This window comes from Gymnodraco acuticeps, unplaced genomic scaffold (assembly GCF_902827175.1).
Source record: "Gymnodraco acuticeps unplaced genomic scaffold, fGymAcu1.1, whole genome shotgun sequence".
Taxonomy (NCBI): Eukaryota; Metazoa; Chordata; class Actinopteri; order Perciformes; family Bathydraconidae; genus Gymnodraco; species Gymnodraco acuticeps.
Genome location: NW_022990391.1, coordinates 919,725 through 943,375, shown reverse-complemented (window position 1 = coordinate 943,375; position 23,651 = coordinate 919,725). Strand labels below are relative to the sequence as shown.

The 23,651-nt window shown below is 43.4% G+C and overlaps 1 protein-coding gene across 1 annotated transcript in view; it reads left to right on the top strand.

Moving 5' to 3' along the window:
- Nucleotides 1–23,651, top strand: part of LOC117551604 (microtubule-associated tumor suppressor 1 homolog) — a gene marked incomplete at its 3' end in the record, with an annotated part of 57,243 nt that overhangs the window by 9,998 nt on the left and 23,594 nt on the right. The window contains 3 exon segments of the mRNA XM_034224525.1: nt 7,970–8,185; nt 10,392–10,613; nt 10,685–10,852. Of these exon segments, the coding sequence (XP_034080416.1) occupies nt 7,970–8,185; nt 10,392–10,613; nt 10,685–10,852 (606 nt within the window).

Sequence of the window (23,651 nt, the reverse complement as noted above, 5' to 3'; positions counted from 1 at the left end):
AGCTTCTTAGAAAAAATCACCTTGTTATTTGGAGGTCATCTGAGTGGGCTGAAAAGCACTCAAGATTCAATTCTAAATCTTGTATTCTCATATGTACAGTATAACATGCAGTTGCACTGTAGACTGCAATTCTTACGCTCAGCTCTCCACACCTAATAGTCCAGCAGCAAGTCCTCAAAAAAGGCTTTAGTTTTCGAGATACCCCTACCCGAGGTAGAACAAATGACAACAATGATTTTTCTTATCTTTAGGGTCTCCCATTAATGAAATTGATTGTTGTCAAATTGTATTTTGGGGGAAAAATGTTTTTTTGGTTGTTCTTTAGAACTACCCCAATCCCTGAAAAAGAGCCAAATTAGACCAGGCCGAATGGGAAAGGTGACAAAAAAACCACTCTTTTCCTCTTCAGATTTGCTGAGGTATGAACCAGGTGGCTGTCCTAAATCACCAAATAGTCAGACAATTATTTAACTAAAAGAATACTGAATTATAGTCCTGTAGACTTAGCTTTAGTTTAGACGGAAATTGTACTTTTTGGTGATAGGAACATAGGACTCAATCACTTTTCTCTCATTTATCAGAAAAACAGAAATCCCTAAAAAATATGCCATTACTGAATTGTCTAGGGTGCTAATGAACACTAACCAGCAGGTGCTATTGAACACTAACCAGTAGTTGTATGGAAATATCTGGTACAGTTCTATTGCAAATGAGATTTCTTTAGACATAGGCCTCTTCTCTGAGACAGTCAAACTCCGAATGGGGGAGAAGTGGCACAATAGCCTATAAGTTAAGAATGCTCACTCTGATGGTCATTATATTTGGAGAGGGAAATACCAGGTGGCTGAACTACATCACCAAATAGTCAGAATAAGAGTAACCCAATAAAATCAAGTGTATTAGCTCTAAATTGCAAGCCTATAAAACATAGGTGTAAATAGTACAGGTTTTATTGAAACTGGAACCTTAATTCAAAGTACAGTATACAAATCATCAAATTATTCTGTGAGTGGTGAAATATATAGATACTAGAATATAATGTTAAATGTCAGGTTCCTCAGAAACGTTAGGGGACACATGTTGACATTCTGCACAGCAGGTGCAGAACTCCGTACAGGGAAGGCCAACAGAGAGGCACTGGCACTTTCCACTCTCTCTACACTTTGCATCTTGGCAATACAAGTGAGTAATGTCTCTCACTTCTCTAGGTGCTGGGGGTTTTGTAAATAGCACTGGTTGAATGGCCCCATCTCTGACAATCCACCCCTTGCCAATAAGACTCCAGAACAAGGGTTTGGGTTCGGCTGTGACACCATATCGCTGTCTGAAACATTGCTCTTTACATGTTGTTGAAATGCATCCTCTGTTGGCGGCAGATTTTCAGAGGCTGCATCTGTTGTTGATGCAATTATGAACCTCAGTTCATCCAAGTTTGTGCATCAGTCCAATTTCCTTTTTTCCATATAGCAGAAGCGCAAATTCTCTTGCGACTGGCAAAGACTCTTCCAAGCTGGCAGAGAGTCCAAAATGGGCCAGATCTTTGAGCTCGCTCAGATGGGTCTTGAGTTTGGTGAATGCTGTTGTCTTTCCTATTCTGTACAAACTACTTGTTGTGCCACAGCCAGTGAGTGCACGACATGCTGGTAGACAGTTAGACATGTAGTTGCCGCCCAGCTTCAGGACCATCTCCAACTAAATGGCCTCTTTGAGAAATTCCAGTCCGGTTTCCGTTCCACCCACAGCACTGAAACAGCTCTGGTCAGGGTCACAAACGACCTCTGATAAATATCCCCCATCCCCATCAGTGAATGTGTTTTAGTCTGAAAGCTGTTTGGCATCACAACGCTGTTATGAAAGTTTCTCTGGCATTCTACTGCGATGTTAGCTAATCAGACTATCTTGACTTGTTGCTATCATATTGTGGCATAAGCCGTTTTCTACACGCATATTTTACCGGCGTAGTTTTCGTTATGATTTTACTTGTGATGGCCACATGTAGCCCATGTATTGATTCCATCCGATAACTGCAATAATACAAAACAACAGGAAAATGTCTGCCTCTTCACAATGGTCAATAACAGTGAACGGATGGTTATTAAAGTAAGGTCAAATAAACAGAATCACACTAAGCCTGGTTAGTGTTGCCTGACTTTATATAAGTGTTTTTATAAGTGTGTGGTCACGTTCTAGTCACTTTGCTCAGTTACAACTTGTATTCGCCGACCTTGCCGGGTTGCCGAGTGGGGCCAGCTGAGAGAATAGACCAGACTCCAGCAAAGGTAATTTGTGTCAAGAGAGTGCGCCATCTAGTGGGATCAACTGAAAAGCCGGGTATTGCAGGAAAAAGGCAAAATGAATGCGGTTTACTATAATTTGGACAATTTTGTACCAATATTCGGCGGGCCGGATACAGCCCAATGGGCCGTATATGGCCCGCGGGCCTTAGATTGCCCATGCCTGTGCTAGACTATAAGCCCCGAGCCTGTTTTTCAGGTCTCAGGCTCGAAAATGACATTCCCAGAACAAATGACCATATCTTCCCTTCTAAAAGGGTTACATTAATAATCTTTTTTCTCAAAGCAAGGTTACACCTGTGAGTTGGATGTAGAAATGTCAGAATCAATATAGATGTTTTTATTTTAAAGTAAATTCAGATTGAACACAGTAAAAAAATGTAAATTATTGTGTCCGTCCAAAAAAATAAAATTACTTATAGTGAAAACCACCCCTGAATGATGGGATGGTAGACTAAAAGCTTTAGGAGTCCAAACTACAACATATAATAAGTACCCTGTATCGAGATTGATGCAAAACAAGTGAAATTTGACCTTTTTAGAGAGATTTAGCAAAAACACAAAACACTTCTGGGGTCATTTGGGTGGATTTTCCATATCTCTGGCCCCCCTTGCTCGATTTTGCTGATTGACATCTCTTTCTAACCGTTAGAGCCAATGGAATCGAGGGGAACTCCCACATACTCCTTATTTGGTAATGTGTGTGTGTGAGATTGATGCATAGCCAAAATCGGAGATAACTCTGGTGGCTACCATTAGCAGCTAACTTTTACTCTCCGATTTTTACATAAAAATGGAATTATGGATTATAAATAATTTTTTCAAATCCACAGAAACATTATCAACCTATGGATTAACCGATTCAGCCGCGTTTTTTCTCGTTTTAATGCCATTGAACACGTCTTTTGATCAGATTGACAGCTACGGTGAGACGATCTCCCGTAAAAGCTCCGTAAAGTTGTGATGTCTGTGTTTGCTTCCCCTGTCAATAGTTCGGATCACTCAGTGATGATACTATATTCCTAAATAGTCTGTGGAACCTCAGCTTTAATCGGATATCTTGTATGTGCAGCTGATAAGGGTATCTTTTATCTTGAGTTCTGTGCCAAAGTGCGTTAGCATTTTTCGCTCGGGGGTCATTTAGATGCTTCTTATGAGACTTGTGTTTTGTTTTGGTAAAAATGGTTTGTATCGTCAGTTAGCTGAGATTATTCCCGTACCGCACACAGTGTCGTTTCTCCGCCGAGGGGGGCTTTGGGGCTTAACAGGTACAATACAAACGATAAAAACTTTAGCAAAATAAATGTCTTAAATATATGCTTATTTAAAAAATCCTGTCTCAGAATAAAAGTGCGTGAGGTGCTGCATGATAAAGCATTTGCAAACATTGTTTTTGGTTTCCTTCATTAAAGTTTCAGCTACTGATGGTTTATGCTTAGAATGAGGTTAAAGTCAGGGACCTAAAAAGGTCTGGACTTGCGCTTTCCGGCGCTGTGCATATTTGTTTTTGTCAACAGTAAGCACAAGGCAGATCTATGGGCAGGCTCTTACCTAACACTGATTTCCTAGGCAAGAAAAAACAGCTGCTCTCCTCTGGCTGGCTTTTCATCAGAACTGAAACCAAATGAAGCCAGATGTTTCCTGCTGGCTTCAGCTGCAGCAAGTTTTACTGCTGCTCTACCTTGGCCTGCAGACACTGTGGCCCAATCCCAAACCACACCCTACACCCTACACCCTACCCCTACACACTACCCTCCGTTCGCGCGGAGGGTCCGCCACATTAAGTGCTGTTCCAAACCAACGAGTGTGGGCCATCAAGCCCTCAAACAGCGAGGGTGTTTCTCAATGTCGAGGACATGTCTTCCAAGTCAGGTCCTTCAGAAGCGAGGCAAAAATCCTTCCTTCGGAAAACGAAGAATGGTGGAACAGGTGTGCGTCATATATTAAGGCCCCGCCTTTAATGGAGCGCGATTTCCGCCAAAGATTTTTGAAATTGGTCCGTGCGCAAAGCATTGTGGGGATTTTAAGACCGTGGAGGATACACATGTGCAGCCTCGACATTTCCCAAAACGAAGGACGCCGACCTCGGTAGAATTCCAAGGATCCTGGAAATTGGAACAGTCCTTCGGCGGGACTCGATGACGTAGCATCCTTGAAATAGTGGCTCTGAAGGAGCCTTCCTCGACATTGAGAAACACCCCGAGTCTGCATCGGTGCTGACTTCGGCCCAATCCCAAACCGCCCCCTACACCAGGAACCCTACACACCTTGAGGCCAGGAAAAGGCTAGTCACTGTGACCTTTTTACCTGTGCTGGACTATGGTGATTTGATGTATATGAATGCACCTGCCAATTGCCTGGTCAAGTTAGATGCTGCGTATCACAGTGCACTGAGATGTGTGACAAACTGTAAAGCATTAACCCATCACTGTACCCTGTATGCAAGGGCTGGTTTGCTTTCACTAACTGTACGGAGGCTCAGTCACTGGTACATTTTTATATACAAAGCCATGTTAGGGAAACTTCCATCTTATATCTGCTCCCTGATCTCACGGAAAATTGTAAGTGGCTACTGCCTGAGATCGAATGCTGTGGTTTTATTAAATGTGCCAACTGCTAGGACTGTCTTAGGGAAGACAGCTTTTAGATGCGCAGCTCCTCTGTCTTGGAATAGTCTGCAAATTAAATGGAAACTGAACAATCTGGTGCCACTAAATGTTTTTAAAGCTCGGTTGGATGCTACTCAATCGGAAGCTATTGGTAACTGTTTATGTGGATAATTATGTAAATGATGCTGTATGATGTCCTTTTGTTGTTCTATTTATGTTTTTATGTTTCATGTGGAACTACTTGAGCAGGTCTCCCTTGAAAAAGAGATCAATGATCTCAATGGGATTTATCTGTATAAATAAAGGTTTGAAATGAAATGAAACACCCTACCCCTACACACTACCCCTCCGTTTGCGCGTTCGTGCAGAGGGTAGGGTGTAGGACACACACACACACACACACACACACACTCCGGCCCAATCCCAAACCACGCCCTACACCCTACCCCTACACACTCCCCCTCCGTGACGGAGGGAACTCCGTGGAGTGACACATGCGGCTCCCTCCTTTCAGATGGAGGGAGTAAATACAGCAGCAAGCTTTGGGACGGCCTCCCCTCTCTCCGGCAGAAACAGGAAATGCCGTAACTGTATGTAACAACGGTTTCAAATCAGCATCTCTTAGACAAAAAGTGTAAATTAATAACTCAAATAAAACTACAAACATCCTGACGGACACACACAGCGTTGAGACCGGTCAGGTAGAGACCGGTCTCAAGTCAGCACCGCTGCAGACTCGGTGTTTGAGGGCTTGATAGCCCACTCCCCCTCCACACCGCTCCACACTCGTTGGTTTGTAACAGCACTTAATATGGCAGACCCTCCGCGCGAACGCGCAAACGGAGGGGGAGTGTGTAGGGTGTAGGGGGTGATTTGGGATTGGGCCCGGCCACCCTCTCTCTCTGACTCACTTCCTAAGCTTTTCATTGGTGTGAAATGAGGGTATCATGGCTCTCGTGAGAGTTCATTCCTCTTTGGTTTTGGGAAATAATTTGTGATTCTTTCTACAAAATGATGAGGTGTTGTGTGTCTCACTTCCATATATATATATATATATATATATATATATATATATATATATATATATATATGTATATATATATATACACATACTGTTAACACAACCCTGTACTAACACCACACAACCCTGTACTAAAACTGCAAATCCCATGTACAGTGGAGGAATTGTGTTAGTTTGCCCACTTACAAAGAAATGAACAGTCTGTCATTGTAATGGTAGGTTTATTTGAATAGAGTAAGAATATCAAAAAGAACATCCAGAAATGGACATTATATGAAAGATACAAATATATTTGCATTTGACTTTAGGAAATAAGTATTTGATCCCCTTGCAGAACATGTGTTAGTACTTGGTGGAGAAACCCTTGTTGGACACACAGAGGTCAGACCCTTCTTGAAGCTGGTCTCCAGGTACGCACATCTCAGGAAGGATGTTGGTCCACTCCTCTCTGAAGACCCTCTCCAAACCCTGCAGGTTTTGAGGCTGATGCTTGGCCTCTGGAAGCTTCAGCTCCCTCCACAGATGTTCTATGGGATTAAGGTCCGGAGACTGGCTAGGCCCCTCCCTCACCTGAATGTGCTTCTTCTTTAGCCCCTCCTGTGTTGCCTTGGCCGTATGCTCAGGGTCATTGTCCTGCTGGAAGACCCCTCCATGACCCATGTTCAGAGTCCTGGCTGAGGGAAGGAGGCTATCGGCCAAGATGTTAGGGTACATGGCCCCGTCCATCGTCTCCTTGATGCAGGGAAGTGGTCCTGTCCCCTTAGCAGAGAAACACCCCAAAGCAGAATGTTTCCACCTCCATGCTGACGGATGGTGTTCTGGGGTGATACTCAGCATCTCTCTTCCTCCAACACGGCGTGTCCAGTTGATGCCAAAGATCTCGATGTTGGTCTCATCTGACCACATCCTCTCCTCCCAAGCCTTCTCTGAATATTCAGATGTTCGTTGTCAAACTTCAGACGACCTCTCATGTTGTTCTTTAGCAGGGGGCCTTCAGGCGCTGCAGGGTTTGATCCATTATGGTGTAGTGTGTTACCAATAGTGTTCTTGGTGACTGTGGTCCCAGCTTCCTTGAGATCATTAGCAAGTTCCTCCGTGTAGTTCTGACCCCTCACCTTTCTCATGATCATCAAACCCCACGGGGCCAGATCTTGTGTGGAGCCCCAGCCCTCGCGAGGGCGACTGATGCTCATTTAGTCTTTCTTCCAGTCCTGAATAATGGCACCAACAGTGGTCTCCTTCTCTCCAAGCTGCTCTCTGATGGTCTTGTAGCCGATCCCAGCCTGGTGCAGGTCTACAGTCTGGTCCCTGAGGTCCTTAGACAGCTCTTTAGTCTGGCCCATGGTGGAGAGGTTGGAATCTGATTGGTTGATTCTGTGGACAGGTGTCTTTTATACAGGTAACCAATTGATGTTAGGAGTACTTTCTTAAAAGGTAGAGCACTAACCGGTCTGTGGGAGCCAGGATTCTTGTTGGTTGCAAGGGGATCAAATACTTATTTCCCCCAGTTAAATGCAAATCAATTTTTACGTTTTATATGATGTACATTTCCGGATGTTCTTTTTGATATTCTTACTCTCACTGTTTATATAGACCTACCATTACAATTACAGACTGTTCATTTCTTTGTAAGTGGATCTACTAAAATCAGCAGGTGATCAAATAATGATTTCCTTCACTGTTAACATTCACACTGTGACATTTTCCCAATGATTTTAAAATGTGCTCCCTATCAGGATTACTCTCCACTGCTGTCATCATAACAACATACTACATTACAACAGAGAGAGATTCTACGGGTTAGGGTTTGGTAATATGATGTAGAGCAGCTAATTGTCTGCTTATACATGGTATGACAACCGGCCTCTGTTATATCCTGATGGGTCAGCTGTGTGTGCTGTAACAGGATCACCTTCTGCCTCTAACAGAGGAGCAGCTCTCCTCTGTTCTCTTCTGGCGTCCCTTCTTTTCTCAGTTGCAGACGAATAATTATGTTCACAGTTAGTATTTTGACAAATTATTAATTCCATATTACTGTCTCCCAGGTATCCCCAAACCTCGCACCGCTGCAGAGAGAGCATCTGTTTCCACTGTCACAAGTCCCTCATCCTGCAACTCCAAACCTACAGCCAATCAGCTGGCAGCATCGGCCCGAAGACCAATTCCTCCCGCATCATCAAAACTTCCTGTGAAGGGTTTATCCACAAGCCTCAGTTCCTCCTCACTGGGAGGCCACGAGATCAGTGGAGCCACAAGCAAAGGTACACACACACACACACACACACACACACACACCACACACACACACACACACACACACACACACACACACACACACACACACACACACACACACACACACACACACACACACACACACACACACACACACACACACACACACCACACACACACACACACACACACACACACACACACACACCACACACACACACACACACACCACACACACACACACACACACACACACACACACACACACACACACACACACACACACACACACACACACACACACACACACACACACACACACACACACACACACACACACACCATCTTTTAATATTGTACTTCATATGAAGACCCTCTGAGTGATATATATCTGGTCAGCAACCTGAGGGAGCTTTGAATGTGTTTATGTCACATTTCACTGCTTTATTGTTTTATATGAGTTGTTCATGGTGCATGAAAGGTGACTGTGTGCAGCAGCAGCTGCAGAGGAGCTAAAGAACAGAAGGACTATGACACCAGCCTCCCTCACAATCACACAGAACCAGCATGCTGCTGGTCCAACACTTTGCATTGACCTTCACTTTTATTGTCCAAATGAAATGTGTCTTGTAGCTCAAATTCATGCTAAACACTCACACTATAAACACACATGAAACATGATACAATTCTTAAACATATAATGAAAATGCATTAAACAGAACACAAGCTCATGTAATACCAAATTCCTAAAGTGAATGCATAAAATAAAACCTACATTCAGCCATCATCCTGTAACCTCACACACTCATGGAACATGTGGGACATTCCATTAGTCATTTTGATCTATGATACCCCTGAACATGTTCCTTTCTCCCCTTCTTCTTATCCGTATTTTCCTCTTTTTTGTAAGTAGTCAGGAAATGGACGGTTACCATGGAAACACACTATTAGTTCTGAGGGAAAGTGGAGATGTTTGGCTGGTGTCCGTGTTAAACGTAGTGGCAGCCAGTGTTTAGTTTAGTGAATAAGTGTCATCACCTTATGAGAATCAGCCCGAACAGAAACCATGCAGTCATGAGGTTTGTGAGTGGCACTGGACTAAATGTTTTTTATTGATTTATTATCAGAAACTCCCTCTTGAGGGAACACAAGGATTTGAGCCTTTGCAGACCATTTACATACGCAGACACCTTGTGACGAAGGTAACTGTGGACTGACGGCTTCGGGCCTTGTAATATTGCACATGTGGTTTAGTTTGAAAGTGTTGCCCCTCCCGTTTTGTCTGTGGCTGGTGATTGTGTTCACCTGGTGCCCTGTGTTGTCTCCCCCCCCCCCCCCCCACCTGTGTCTCATTGGCCTGATTAGTGTGTGTGTATTTAGGCTCTGTTTTCCCTGTCAGTGGATAGGTAGTGTGGGTGAGATCCTTGTGGCTGCTGACTGTGTTCACGGGTAACAGTCAGATTGAGGCTGTGAATCATGTGCCCATGATTTAATAAATGCCCACACCGGGTTATATTTGAACTCTCTGCCTCCTTGCTTGGTCGGGCCGCTCAACGGTCAGCTTCACACACCTTTAGAACACTCTACAGGAGAGCGAACATCACATGTGTTCATCAGGTTCACATGGCATTTCAAATGATCACCATGGGTTCCAGTGGAACATACAGCTTTTGTTTTCTCTGATCTCAAAAAGACATTGGAGAGTCAGTGCATGCTTTGAACAGAAATGTGCAAAAATATACAGATGGGTGTGCAGGATTTGCAGTACACGATTTGTTCCCATGCTGTGCATTAATGTATAGGCAAAGTTTCTATGGGGCGGTAAAGTCAGTGTCAGCGGGTTAGGACCCTGTGTGTGTTGATGAGGCTGGTAGCAGATGGTAAGAACCTGTGGCGAGAGGTTTTGGTCCTGATGGATGGCAGCCTCCTGCCAGAGGGGAGCGGGTACAACTATGTCTATGATGGACACGATGGTGGCAGTTAGAGATGTTCACCATCATTTGCTTGGCCAGGTTTAACTTCTTTAGCAGTGCAGAACATCCTCAAAATATTATTGGCAAAATCATGCTCTTTTTCTGCTCTTCCGAAGGGCCTTTTTAGCCGACTGTTAAAGCGCATGCCACATAACCTCTAAGTCCTGAGTTGAATTAAGCAATGTCAAATATTAAAGGTAATCACTTCCATCTAAGCATACTTTGTTTGTTTATATATTTTGTATCATCTTTCCTTCAGCCTCTCCGGCAGCTCCAGCACCAACAGTGATCACGCCAGAGGAGCAGCCCAGCAGAAGCACACTTCCTGTGGGCACCCAGAGCCCGGCCAAGCCCCTCCCCCCCAGCCCAGCAGCCTCCACCAGCACCAACACTGCCAGTGAGGCGCTGACCTCTGCTGCCCCAAAAACTCCTGCACTGAGGGGCAGAGCTCAGTCTGTGCAGGCCAGGACCACTGCTACAGGTGTGTGAGTGTGTGAGTGTGTGTGTGTGCGTTTGCCATTGGCTTTGACCTCGTCTGTGTCCTCTTCACAGGTCTGAAGGTCCCAACAGTCATTAACCACAATACAGCCAAGGCAGCGGCCGCCAATCAAACAGCTGCAAAGACAGCTCCTGCAGCCAATCAGAGCCTGACAAAGCAGACATCCCAGAATCACCTGCAAAGAAGCGGCTCAGCAAGACTCAGTCGACTGAACAGCATTGGTAAGGGTGTGTGTGTGTGTACTTGGGAATGTTTGTGGTAGGATTTGGTGCAGCTATCTGGGTTGGTAGTGAGAAACCATCTGAAGACTGTTGGCACCTCTGCATTCTGTCTGTGTCTGTGTCTGTGTCTGTGTCTGTGTCTGTGTCTGTGTCTGTGTCTGTGTCTGTGTCTGTGTCTGTGTCTGTGTCCACCCACACACACACACACACACACACACACACACACACACACACACACACACACACACACACACACACACACACACACACACACACACACACACACACACACACACACACACACACACACACACACACACACACACACACACACACACACACACACACACACACACACACACACACACACACACACACACACACACACACACACACACACACACACACACACACACACACACACACACACCACACACACACACACACACACACACACACACACACACACACACACACACACACACACACACACACACACACACACACACAGTGTTAACAGAGTGGGCTTCTAAAGCACCTAGTGGCTGTCTTTAGCTCTTCCTGTCAAAGTGAGCATGAGATTGTGTGGAGTTTCCTCCTGCTGCCAGCTGGGGGGTATACTACGAAGCAGGATTTTTGCTTAGCCGGCTAAATTCAGGGAAAACTCCGGCTTTCCGGTCCTACGAAGCTGGTTCTCTTTTCAGCAGGCTAGATCTCCATGGTAATTTATGCTTTGCGGCTAACCTGGTCGGGACCAGGTTAGGTTGCAGGCTAAGAGCTCAACTCAGTGAAAGCACTGCCTGCTGACCAATCAGAGCTCAGTGTGCGGAGTTTAAAGCGATCAAGTCATATTACAGGAGAAAGGAAATACAGAAAAACTGCCGTCGCAGGAAAGACGGCCGGCAAAAATCACTGACTGTGTGAACGTGAACATTAATAGAATATCACCTCCCATCTTCAGAGCAGTCTGACTATTATAACATTAGCGTTAAGAAAGCTTACTCAAATATCTGCCACAACATAAGTAACCGGATCAGAGTAACATTAAGTACAGTCCGCGGCATATCACATCATAATGCATCACATATCTCCTTATCTGAGTCAGCTGAGCCGTATCTGGCCGTGCAACACTCACAGTGTCACATACTGTATGCAGAAGTATTATTTTAAGCAACACATTAAGTTGACGAAACACTCGAGTTAAATGTAATTAAAGTCAGATGGTGTTTTAGACGGGGCAGTGATATCATAAACCTGTTAATGTACGCATTCAAACACTTGTTCTGTTACCAGCTGTATTCACCTTGCAGGTGCAGCTCTGTGGCTTTTATCCTGGATAAAGTGTTTAAGCCATGGATGTTTAAAGTTTAACTTCTTCATTTTTGACTAGTATTAAAGTTCACTTTTCATTCAGGAAGTATGACGCTGCGCTGTCAGTGCGCTTTTCCATGTTTGTGATTGGTCGAATGCTCCAGATACCACCCCTTTCATGTGAACGCGCACCTAACTAGATAGGACACGGCTGGCTTGAGCGATCCACTTGATAACCAGCGTCGTAGTACAGTTTAGCGAGAGCGCGTATGTTTTGGATTAGGCCAACCGGCTAACTCAAACATATCCAGGTTAGGTTGATCCAGCTTCGTAGTACAGGCCCCTGGAGGAAGCATTGTGCAGAGGATAATGATAATAATAATAATAATAATAAGCTTTATTTATTATACAGCACTTTTCATACAGCACATGTAGCTCAAATTGCTTTACAAAATGGCACACATCACAAGTTAAAAATAAACCACAAGAAATTGCCCTCAGATCAGATGTGAAGAACTGTACAGATACATGCAGCATAGCAACACAATATAACATTTAACAGGTTAAGAGACACCAGTGACCTGTGCCCTGTACTACGAAGCAGGATTTGCGGTTAGCGGGGTAACTTCAGGGTTAACTCTGGGTTTTCGGTCCTACGACGCTGGTTCACTTCTTACCGCGGTAGATATCCATGGTAACTTCTGCTGAAAACATAACCTGCTCCGGAACAGACTAATATAACATTAGCGTTAAGAAAGCTTACTTAAATATCTGCCACAACATAAGTAACCGGATCAAAGTAACATTAAGTACAGTCCGCGGCATATCACATCATAATATATCATATATTTCCTGATCTGAGTCAGCTGAGCCGTATCTGGCCGTGCAACACTCACAGTGTCACATACTGTATGCAGAAGTATTATTTTAAGCAACACATTAAGTTGTCGAAACACTCGAGACAAATGTAATTAAAGTCAGATCGTGTCTTAGACGGGGCAGTGATATCATAAACCTGTTAATGTACGCATTCAAACACTTGTTCTGTTACCAGCTGTATTCACCTTGCAGGTGCAGCTCTGTGGCTTTGATCCTGGATAAAGTGTTTAAGCCATGGATGTTTAAAGTTTAACGTCTTCATATTTGTCTAATATTATAGTTCAGGAAGTATGACGCTGCGCTGTCAGTGTGCTTCTCCATGTTTGTGATTGGTCGAATGCTCCAGATACCACCCCTTTCATATGAACGCGCACCTAACTAGATAGGACACGGCTGGCTTGAGCGATCCACTTGATAACCCGCGTCGTAGTACAGTTTAGCGAGAGCGCGTATGTTTTGGATTAGGCCAACCGGCTAACTCAAACATATCCAGGTTAGGTTGATCCAGCTTCGTAGTACAGGCCTCTGGTTTCTCAAAATTACCTACCCCACCTTTAAATATCTGCCACAACATAAGTAACCGGATCAAAGTAACATTACGACAGACGTCGATGTGTCCCATTATCATTCATATCACATCATAATATATCATATATCTCCTTATCTGAGTCAGCTGAGCCGTATCTGGCCGTGCAACACTCACAGTGTCACATACTGTATGCAGAAGTATTATTCAAACACTTGTTCTGTTACCAGCTGTATTCACCTTGCAGGTGCAACTATGTTGCTTTGATCCTGGATAAAGTGTTTAAGTCATGGATGTTTAAAGTTTAACTTCTTCATATTTGTCTTATATTATAGTTTACTATTCATTAATGAAGTATGATGCTGTGCTGTCAGTAGCTTGTCCCTGTTTGTGATTGGTCAAATGTAGCTAACCCCGCCCCTTTCACGTGAACGCGTTCTCAGCTGGAGAGAGAAACCCTGGCTTGATTTACCGAGTTGATAACCAGCGCCGTAGGACCGTTTAGCGAGATCTCGTTTGTTAGGGTTAGTTAAGATAACTCAAGCATATCCAGGGTCTGTTGAACTGGCTTCGTGGTACAGGGCACAGGTGGTAAAAGGTATGATAATAAAAATAAAATACAATAAAATAAATAATGATTCATCTCAGAAAAATAAGACTCGACTAAGTTAATCGATGCAACAATATGAAGCCCTATGAAATAAAGTTAACATATAGGTACACCAAAAATAAACACATAAGTCATAATTCTAATAAAGGTTAAACGATTAAAATATTAAAAGACCAACGTAAAAGGAAATGTTGCTATTAAAACTGTTAAATAAATAATATATGGTAAAACCCTTTAAGACCTATAAACTAAATAAAACAATATAAAAGTAGGTACAGAATAAACACTAAAAGACCATCTAAAGCTAATCTAAAAAGATGTGTCTTTAGCTGTAGTTTAAAAATGTCCACTGAGCTGGCCTCTCTGATATTTCCTGGTGTTCCACAGTTTGGGAGCGTAGTGGATGACAGCGGTCTCCGCCATTTTACTTTGGGGGACTTTAGGGATATTTAAAAAGCTGAGGAGGACCTCAGGGCTCGTCCAGGGACAGGGAACGAGACTCTGTGAGATACATGGATGCCTATCCATTAAGAGCTTTAAAAAACAGTACAATTATTTTAAAATACATTCTAATAGACACTGGCAATGTAGTGCAGTTAAAACAACAGGTTGAGCGCCGTGTGACCGAAGGCAGGCATCACTAATCATTTGAGATGAGCACATGTTTAGAGTCCCATAAGGAATACCATAGCAGTCACTGATCAGTATATTACAATATGATCTCAGTTCTGTGGACGGACAGATTTGTATGGCTTTGTAATGCCTACTTTGTATTTAAACTCATAACGTTCTCTTTGAATCTTGAGAACATAGCCTGGCAGTGTGAGAGCGAGCTGCTGTTGTGCTGCAGTTTGAGGAGTAAGCAGAGGCTGATCCCTCACAGCTGTTCAGGGTGGACACTTGAGTGGGACCTTCTCCCTAAAAGAAGTGTGTAAACGTTTATGGGCACTGACTATCTAGTCTTTTCTAGTCCTCTTGGGTTGACCTGAGGAACAGTTATATGTTCCCTGACAGTTTACATTCCTCTGCACTGGATCAGTCCCTGAGGGTTGGGTTTAACCCCCGAACAGATCAGAAACACTGGACTGAGCCGTTTATCTCCTGTTCTCCCACTGCTCCTATACTAGGATGGGTAAAGGCAGAGACTGAATGTAACTGTGTGTGCGGTGCAGTGCACGTGTGTGTGTGACCATTAAAAGAGAGTTTGATTCAAGCCCTCCATTTCTACAACTACAACAAATCCCAAGGCGTTGATTCTACGGTGTGCTTTATCTTAAGGCTGAAGCTCTCCATTCTGTTGAACTGGAGCCAAATATATTGATTCTAGTTCATTTTGCTTACACTTACTGATATAGGATAAGGGAAGAGCACGTTGTTAAGAAAAAAACACAGAGCAGCATCACACACTTCTACATGTCCATAGCCTTGTGTGTGTGTGTAGCTCCTCCCTCTAGGTGTATTCCTTTCATCAAATCTAACCTTGAAATGATTGATCTCTGACACGTCCCTCTCACAAAGGAGTATGAGAGACCTGAGAAATAATGATGAGGAGAGGGAGGGACTGGGGGGGGCGGCGGAGGGAAGGAGGGGTGAGAGAGAGAAGAAGGGAGGGAGCCACTGAGAAAGATTATTCAAATCCCACCCACTGCCCCTCCCCCTCCTCAGCATCCTTTGCAGTGTGTGTGTGGTTATAGTGGCTTCACAGAGCTTTAGAAGCAGCAGTAGAATAGAGGCAGTGTATAGCTGCTTGTCTTTGTCCTACCATGCAGTAGTGTGTGTGAGGGACACACACACACACACACACACACACACACACACACACACACACACACACACACACACACACACACACACACACACACACACACACACACACACACACACCCCTGGTGTGCTTTGCGAGATGGTCTCTTCATCATCCCTGCAGTGAGGATCTCGTCCCTCACAGCGTACTGCCTCTCTGGGGTTCGTACCGTCGGATGAGTTAGCCACCTGAGCGACGGTGAAGCACGGAGCTGTTTTTGGCGTCATTTTATCTTTTCTATTGTCTTTCCTTCGGTTTTTGTTTTTTGTTGTTTAACATTGGGGACTGTTTCGATTTGAATGGACGTCGGGCAGCAAGCGACCTTACAGACTCCTTGTTCCTTTTGAAATTATAACTCCTGTTTTATTTTTTATTTTCTGATCACCACGTGGCTGACATGGAGATGCAAGGCAGACATTCTTGGAGCAAAAGGCTTTTATTTTTGATTGGAATTATTTACACATCTCGGCATTAAAGACAAATAATTTATACTTCTGACGAGAGTAAGGACTTCAGTTTGAAGCAACTACAGTAAATTACAAATCATTCTTGTACAGAAATGCTTTGGGGGCGCTACAAAATAATATAATAAGGACATCATATCCTGAAGTGTAGGTGACAACAGTAACCAGCAACACTGGGGATTTGGACCACGTAAAGAACTCTGTGTTTCCTGCACGACTGTTTGAGAGTGGAGCAGAGAAGGCGCTGAAAGTACACATTTCTTACACAAAAAAAACAGTCCAGACTGAAACATCAGTTTAGGGACAGAAGACGACATGCTATGGTCTCCCAGACTGTCGCTGTCCAACTTCCATGTGAAGCTGACAGCCAAAGGGCTTTTCCGAAACCTACAGCTGCTGTCGGGATGCAGGAAGAACACTGTGGTCTTCCACGCAGGTCTGGATACATCACAGTCCTCCATACCCCCCCATCATCCAGCCATCAATGTTTGATCCATCAACATGTTTCAGGCCCACAGGTTCATCACTGTCATTAACCTCCTGGGACCTGATTGCTGTGTTTCTTAGAGAAAGTAGTGATTGTCACAGTTCCATTCCAACCTGCCCATTCATCCATATTTGTTCCTATCACTCTTTACCATGTGTTTCAGGGTGCAAGAGAATCAATCTATTCCTAATGCACTGTAGATACACATAGCTGGGTGTGGTTAAAGTGGGATGCTACCACAACCTAGCACAGGAGCTAATTGTGCTAAGAATACTCATACATTCCTGAGAGCATACATCATAATGCTTCCCCTTCATTAGCTACTGATTAGAATTGTTCAAATGATGTCTTTAAGCTTATTTAGTATCATATCTGTTCAAGTTTGGGAAGTGTGTATCTTTTTTCCATATCAATACAATATTTCTGTATCACCCTGTTCCACATGAGTTCATCCCTCTTTAATCCATCCTCCTCCTATTTCACATTGTTTAATGGGTGAGGTTTCCTCTCTCTCTTGTTTCAGATAAATCTTTAGTTATGGGAAGGCTAGCCCAATGTCCACCACCTCACCCTAACCTGCCTCTGCTCCTCTTTTCCGGCATGGGGTTGGCCATTGCTGCCTCCCTTTCTCCCCCACTGTGGGTGCTTTCAGTAGTGTGCATGCCGGCTACCACAGCCGTCATGGATGTATAGGGTTACAATAGGGTCGTCACTTGTCTTAACGTGTGTGTGTGTGTGTGTGTGTGTGTGTGTGTGTGTGTGTGTGTGTGTGTGTGTGTGTGTGTGTGCATGGAAGCTTTCTGCACGAGTGCTTGAACAGTGGCGTTATGAATAGCTGTGGCTGCTGGCTCCTGTTAGCCATTTTACCCACTCAGAGGGGCGCTCACCACGTGACTCACACACACACTAACCAACATAGCTGCATTGGGCTTTTATTCATTTAACTGTTATAAGAGTGCTCTCCTTGTGGAAGGGTTAGAGTTAGAGAGGATTGCATTGCTAATAGCTTAAGCCTGCCAGGCTAACAATAATGCTAGCATTATGTAAGCATCCAGGGAAGTTTCATGCTAAAGGTTTGCGCTGCTCTTCCAAACATCAAAGAGGTGCTTGTGTTTTTTGGAGATTTGAGTGAAGAACATGATCACTGGCAGGCCCAAAAGCTAAACTAACATTGCTCCAGATGGACTTTAACAGCTTCACGTGGGTTGGACTTGTTTGCCAGAATCTTTAGGCCACAAGCTTTCTCTAAATCATTAATGTATTCTGGTGTCTCAGTAATGCCTTCATAATCTGTAAAAAATCATCTTTATCCATAACCCTCTAAATGGTCTCCATGTTCGAATAAGCTGATGTTCCTTTTGTTGTTAGAACATGCTCCTCTCTCTCCCTCAGTCGGTTCAGATGTTCCACTCTGTGTTGTACGCTGTGCAGCACGTGTTTTGCTGCAGTGTGTTTCTCTCTGAGCTCCACAGACCCACCTCCCTGCTGCTGCTGCTGCCTGCCATCGCCCTGAAATGTAGGTTAGAGCAGGCTTCAGCCCCCACATGTGCATGTCCACACACACTCACCAAGACACAATGGAGTAGCTGAGTCTGGTCAGTCGTGCACACTTTAATCTGATGTGGAGGTTGCTGTTGTTGTTCTAATGTGGTGGCAGGACATTTCAATTGAATATTGTTGCCAGGCTCAGCAGAGATGCTCAGTAGATCTGGACTGCAGCATTCGGTTTGTGATGACGTTGCCATCTTAGGGTAGGAATACCGTGAACTTTGTTCAACACATGACGAAGGAACAAATAAACAAACACCATCGACGTTATCACTCAGTACAGACCAACAAAATGATACCTGATATCCATAGTTTACATATTTGACGACATACTGGGTTCTCGGATAGAGCAATTGCACCCTGGTTATCCTCAAAGATGTTCACAGGAGTACATTAGGCGCTTTCACACCGGAGTACTTTTCCCAGGAACTAGGCCGATAGTTCTTGGGATTTTGCTTTCACACCAAAAGGTTTGCGCGAACCTTTTCACCCCCAGATAGTTCCTGCTAGAGAGTAGGTACTTTCCTGGGGAGGAAAAGTTGTGTGAAGCCGCCATTTTATTTGCTCACATTAGCATTATTAGCATTAGCATTAGCCCAGCGCACCAACAGAGAGACACTAACTTATGGCAACACAAAAGAAAACAATGGAGCGGTGGAGTGATGAGGAGGTGTCGGCGCTTCTGGCATTTACTCGGAAGACGCGACCCAGCAGCTTCTACTGAAGCCTGTCCCCAACTCCGGGGCTTACAGTCATTCATACAAAACTTCTCCCGTATTTTTGTTATGAATTTCTTTTGACTCATCCTTATTTCTATGAAGTATGATGGACTGTTTTTATCATAAAACATTTATTTTTCATTTCCTTTAAGAACTTATATTTTAAATAATTGCCAGCTTGTTTTGTTGAGAAAAGTAAATACTCATCCCAGCTTTGTAAATGCACTTTACTGATTGTTGGTTAGAATAGACCAAACATTAGCCCTAGCATACTTTTTTTGTTGTTGACTCATTTGGATTATCGTTTAATAGCAAAGAGAGTTGAAGAGTTATGTTGTGTACAGTGTATTTTTGAAATTGGGAAATTACTGTGAAATAAATGGAGCCAGCTTAAGCCTACTAATGTTGTTAATGTAACAGGCAGCTTTTAAACTGAACTCACTCAGAATTGTAAAAGGTGTTTAGCATAAATAAAACACACACATACAACTTCACTTTACGTAGCAATGATGATAATTACAGTGTTTCCCACAGATATGAAATATACTTGGGCGGGTGGTGGCAAGGGGGGGGGGGTGCGCGAAAAAAAAAAAAAAGTTTTAACAACATTATTTATTGACTTTTCATTCCGGTATAATCTTTTTGCGCAAAGATGGCACTGTTTGTCAGAGCACTTCATCCTTCTGGGATTTCATGAAGAACAGCTCCAACGCCTGTGTGTATGGGAATGCCTCTGGTGCTGGTCCATTGACTGCCAGTGTTTCCCACAGATCTGAAATATACTTTGGGGGGTGGTGGTAGCGGGGGGGGGTTGAGGTGACGTGCAACAACATTAACCTTTCTGTTGGTCACTTGTTAGCAGACCCTTCACGCGATGGCAGAGCGAACAGGTACAGGTACAGGTACAGGCAGGGTCCATAATGATAGCCCTATAGTTTAAATCTACTACCCACACATGAACATATGGAAATGGGTTACTATTTAAAAAAATTAATGTATTTATTAATATATTTAGGAACCTATCCATGTGATTTTTAGTGGGGGTCGACCTCAAATCCTCTAGGGGGGTCCAGGGGCATGCCCCCCCGGTAAGATTTTATTTTTTATTTTGGAGTTAAATGCATCAATCTGGTGCATTTTGAGGGGAAAATAAAGAGACTAGATCTATGGAAACACCTATATTAAACAGAACTGTATACATTTCAATAATCATAAAATCATGGCCATAACCAATAACATACCATTTCCAATATGAAAAAAACACTGAAACTTGTTTATTAATTTAGTTTTGGTTCATTTATAGTTGTGAGTGTGTCTGTGCTCCTGAATCAGCCTCTCCTGTCTCCCTCCTCTCCCCCTGCTCCTCTTTGAGGCAGCAGCAAAGACTAGCTTTCTCTCAACAAGTTTTAAAAGTGTATCTTACCTTTTTTCACCTAGTTAACTTTTTATTTATTTATTCATGCATATTTTACTAATCACATTACATTTCATTTAGCTGACGCTTTTATCCAAAGCGACTTATAATGACCGATTACAGGGACATTCTCCCTGGAGTAATTAAGGGCTAAGTGCCTTACTCAAGGGCACACTAGTGGTGGTGTTCCTGGCGGGATTTGAACTCACAGCCTTCCGATCTTCAGCCCACCTCACTATCCATTAGACCAATCACTACCCTCTCAAATGGAAATATGTGTTTACATAAATGGTGACCACACCGTTTGAGACCCACTGAGAACTTAGACTAAGTTAACTATCTAAACACTCAGAGAGTCCTTTACCTCACCTGAGCTGAGGTTATCCCGAGCTTGAATGACACACAGAGACCAATCAAGGGCTTTGATTTATGATCTGTATGACAGTGGCCATGTCGGCAGGCCACATCATGTGGACAGCCAGTCACCCTGTGTGAGGCAGGCCACTTAACAGGCCAGAAGGAGGCGAGATCAGAGCAAGGGAGCGAGGGATCATTGTCTACAAGTTAATCGATCGCAGATGGCGTCGTGGTCACGGACGAATAAAAAAATATATATTTAAAAAAACAAATTATAAAAAAAAAAAAAAAAACTAAATGGGTCGCGAAATATACTTGGGCGGCCGTTAATATACCTGGGCGGCCCGCCCAAGTATAGTCTATGTGTGGGAAACCCTGTAATTATGTCTTACCTTTGCTGTTTTGTGATCAAAAGTTGTGTTCAAGGGCATACAAACGGTTAATCCAATGTCTCTGTGTAACTTTGAAATGATTACTGATAATCCATCATTACAATTATAAATAATAAACGCAATAAATGGATTATAATGGTTAGCCGACCGGAGCTTCTCGTTTTAACTGATTAATGGTCATGTTTACATGGATTTATGAACTGCCCCTAATTACCACCCCCTTCCAGAGACACACTGTCAAACACACTCATACCTGCTTGGTATGACATTGAAAAAGTTACATTAAATAATAAATTACAATAAAATGACCGTTGTTTAATCTTCACATCTTGTAATCATGTCTATAATTTTGAGCACCAAATTATTGAAAAGTATCGATAAGAGTATCAAAAAATACCGGTATCGATAAGCAGTGTCGGTATCGATAAAATCCTAACGATACCCATCCTAATCATGTTTAATCATGTTTTATGCCGTTTGCTAAGACTTGATAAGTCGCTCATAAAACACAGGAGGTATGGAAACTAAGAACACCATTTGGTAGATTTGGCAGCTGATATAACACAACACATTAGTTTTATTTCATTTAAAGATCAAATGCAAAGCTTTTTGTATAATTGCCAGTACAATCGAAATCATATAGCTACAACACTATCTAAGATATTGCAGTATTAAAATCGGAGATAATATGAGTCTGGCAATGCGCAATATTAATTTTGTTCAACCCCCAACACCAAGTCCGACGATTTATTTTCTCCGCCGCAAGATGGCGGCGCGTGACGTCAGATGTGCCAAACATATTTCCACCTGGCTTATCAATCACAGCGGCTTCCGCCGATAGTACAACTAGTTTCGTCTATCATGTCGGAATCTGAGTAGACTATAGACTAAAAGCTTTAGGAATCCAAACTATAACATATAAGTACCCTGTATCAAGATTGATGCAAAACAAGTTAAATTTGACCTTTTTAGAGAGGTTTAGAAAAATAAAGTCCAGGCGGACTCACCTCACAAGGACGAGGTGGACGGGAATTTGTTCAATGCCTAACATATTTCCACCCGGCTTATCATGTCTGATTCTGAGTCGGAGGCCACCCAATATCTGGAGTATGTTGTCGACATCCAACCCTATCTCTACGAGCCTCTGATGTCGAAGAGGAAATACAAGGAAACGTCACCTGATATCACCGATGAAAGTGCTGATGGCGATGATTCAAGTTCGCCATCTGAGGAAGAGGCCGAGGGTGCTGAGAATTGGTGTAGATGTGGAAACTGCCAGACCATGCATACAAGCCGAGAAAACAAGTGCTGCCACAACTATGGGAAAGTGAAGGAAGAGATGGGAGAAGAAGTCTGCATCACCGACTGTAGGACGTTCGACATTTTCCGTTATGAGTGGAGGAGCGATGAATGAGCTGCAGATAAACTACAATGCTAACAGTGAATTAGCCCCGAGCGAAAAATGCTAACCTATCACTCCTAGCGCCCTTATTACTTATCCTAGCTCCACATCCAACACATTGTTTATGATCGTAAAGACACAGAATCTAACGGTGCCCACCTCTATAAGCAATAAAACTGCAATTCCGTTATCTGCTGTGCTCCGTGCGCTTTGAAATCTAATCAAAAGTTGTTTACCTCAATTCTTTGGCGTTTCTGCATCGCCCGGCTCTTTCGTTCTTTCAGTGGTTTCTTGTGCTGAAATGTGGAGGGGACGGCTCCGGGTTTCAGCCTCCGACGTGCTATTAATGCTTCTCCACCAACAGACTTCATGATAGCAGGATCAACGTCGTACACGCGAAGTGGTCAGAACACAACTTGCTCCATTTTGTCGGTTGCCATCCAACACGATTCACTAAAAAAATCAATTTTTTGCGGATGATTTGGTCTTTGGGAAATGCATGTAAAACTTTCCCAGATCCCGCACCGTTCGTACAACAAAAAGCTCAACAATAACCCATGTTAATTCAGTTTTATTTTCGAAAAACATGTGACCGAGACTGCCGAGTCGGGATATTTGGTCCAGAGACTGTTTGGCCACTATTACGTCACGCGCGCGGAGGCTGCTGGGAATTACATGTCAGAAATTCAGACGGCTTTGGGTCGAGTTTTGGATTAATAAAAAGCTTTTTTTTGGGTGTATTATCTCGATTTAAATAAAATAAAAAATACAGGCAGTCTTAAAAACAACATTTCTATAAAAATGTAGCATATTTGGAAGCTTTGCATTTGATCTTTAAGTGCTGGATAGAGTTGCTGCAGGGGGGTTGAGACGCACAGGGTGCAGT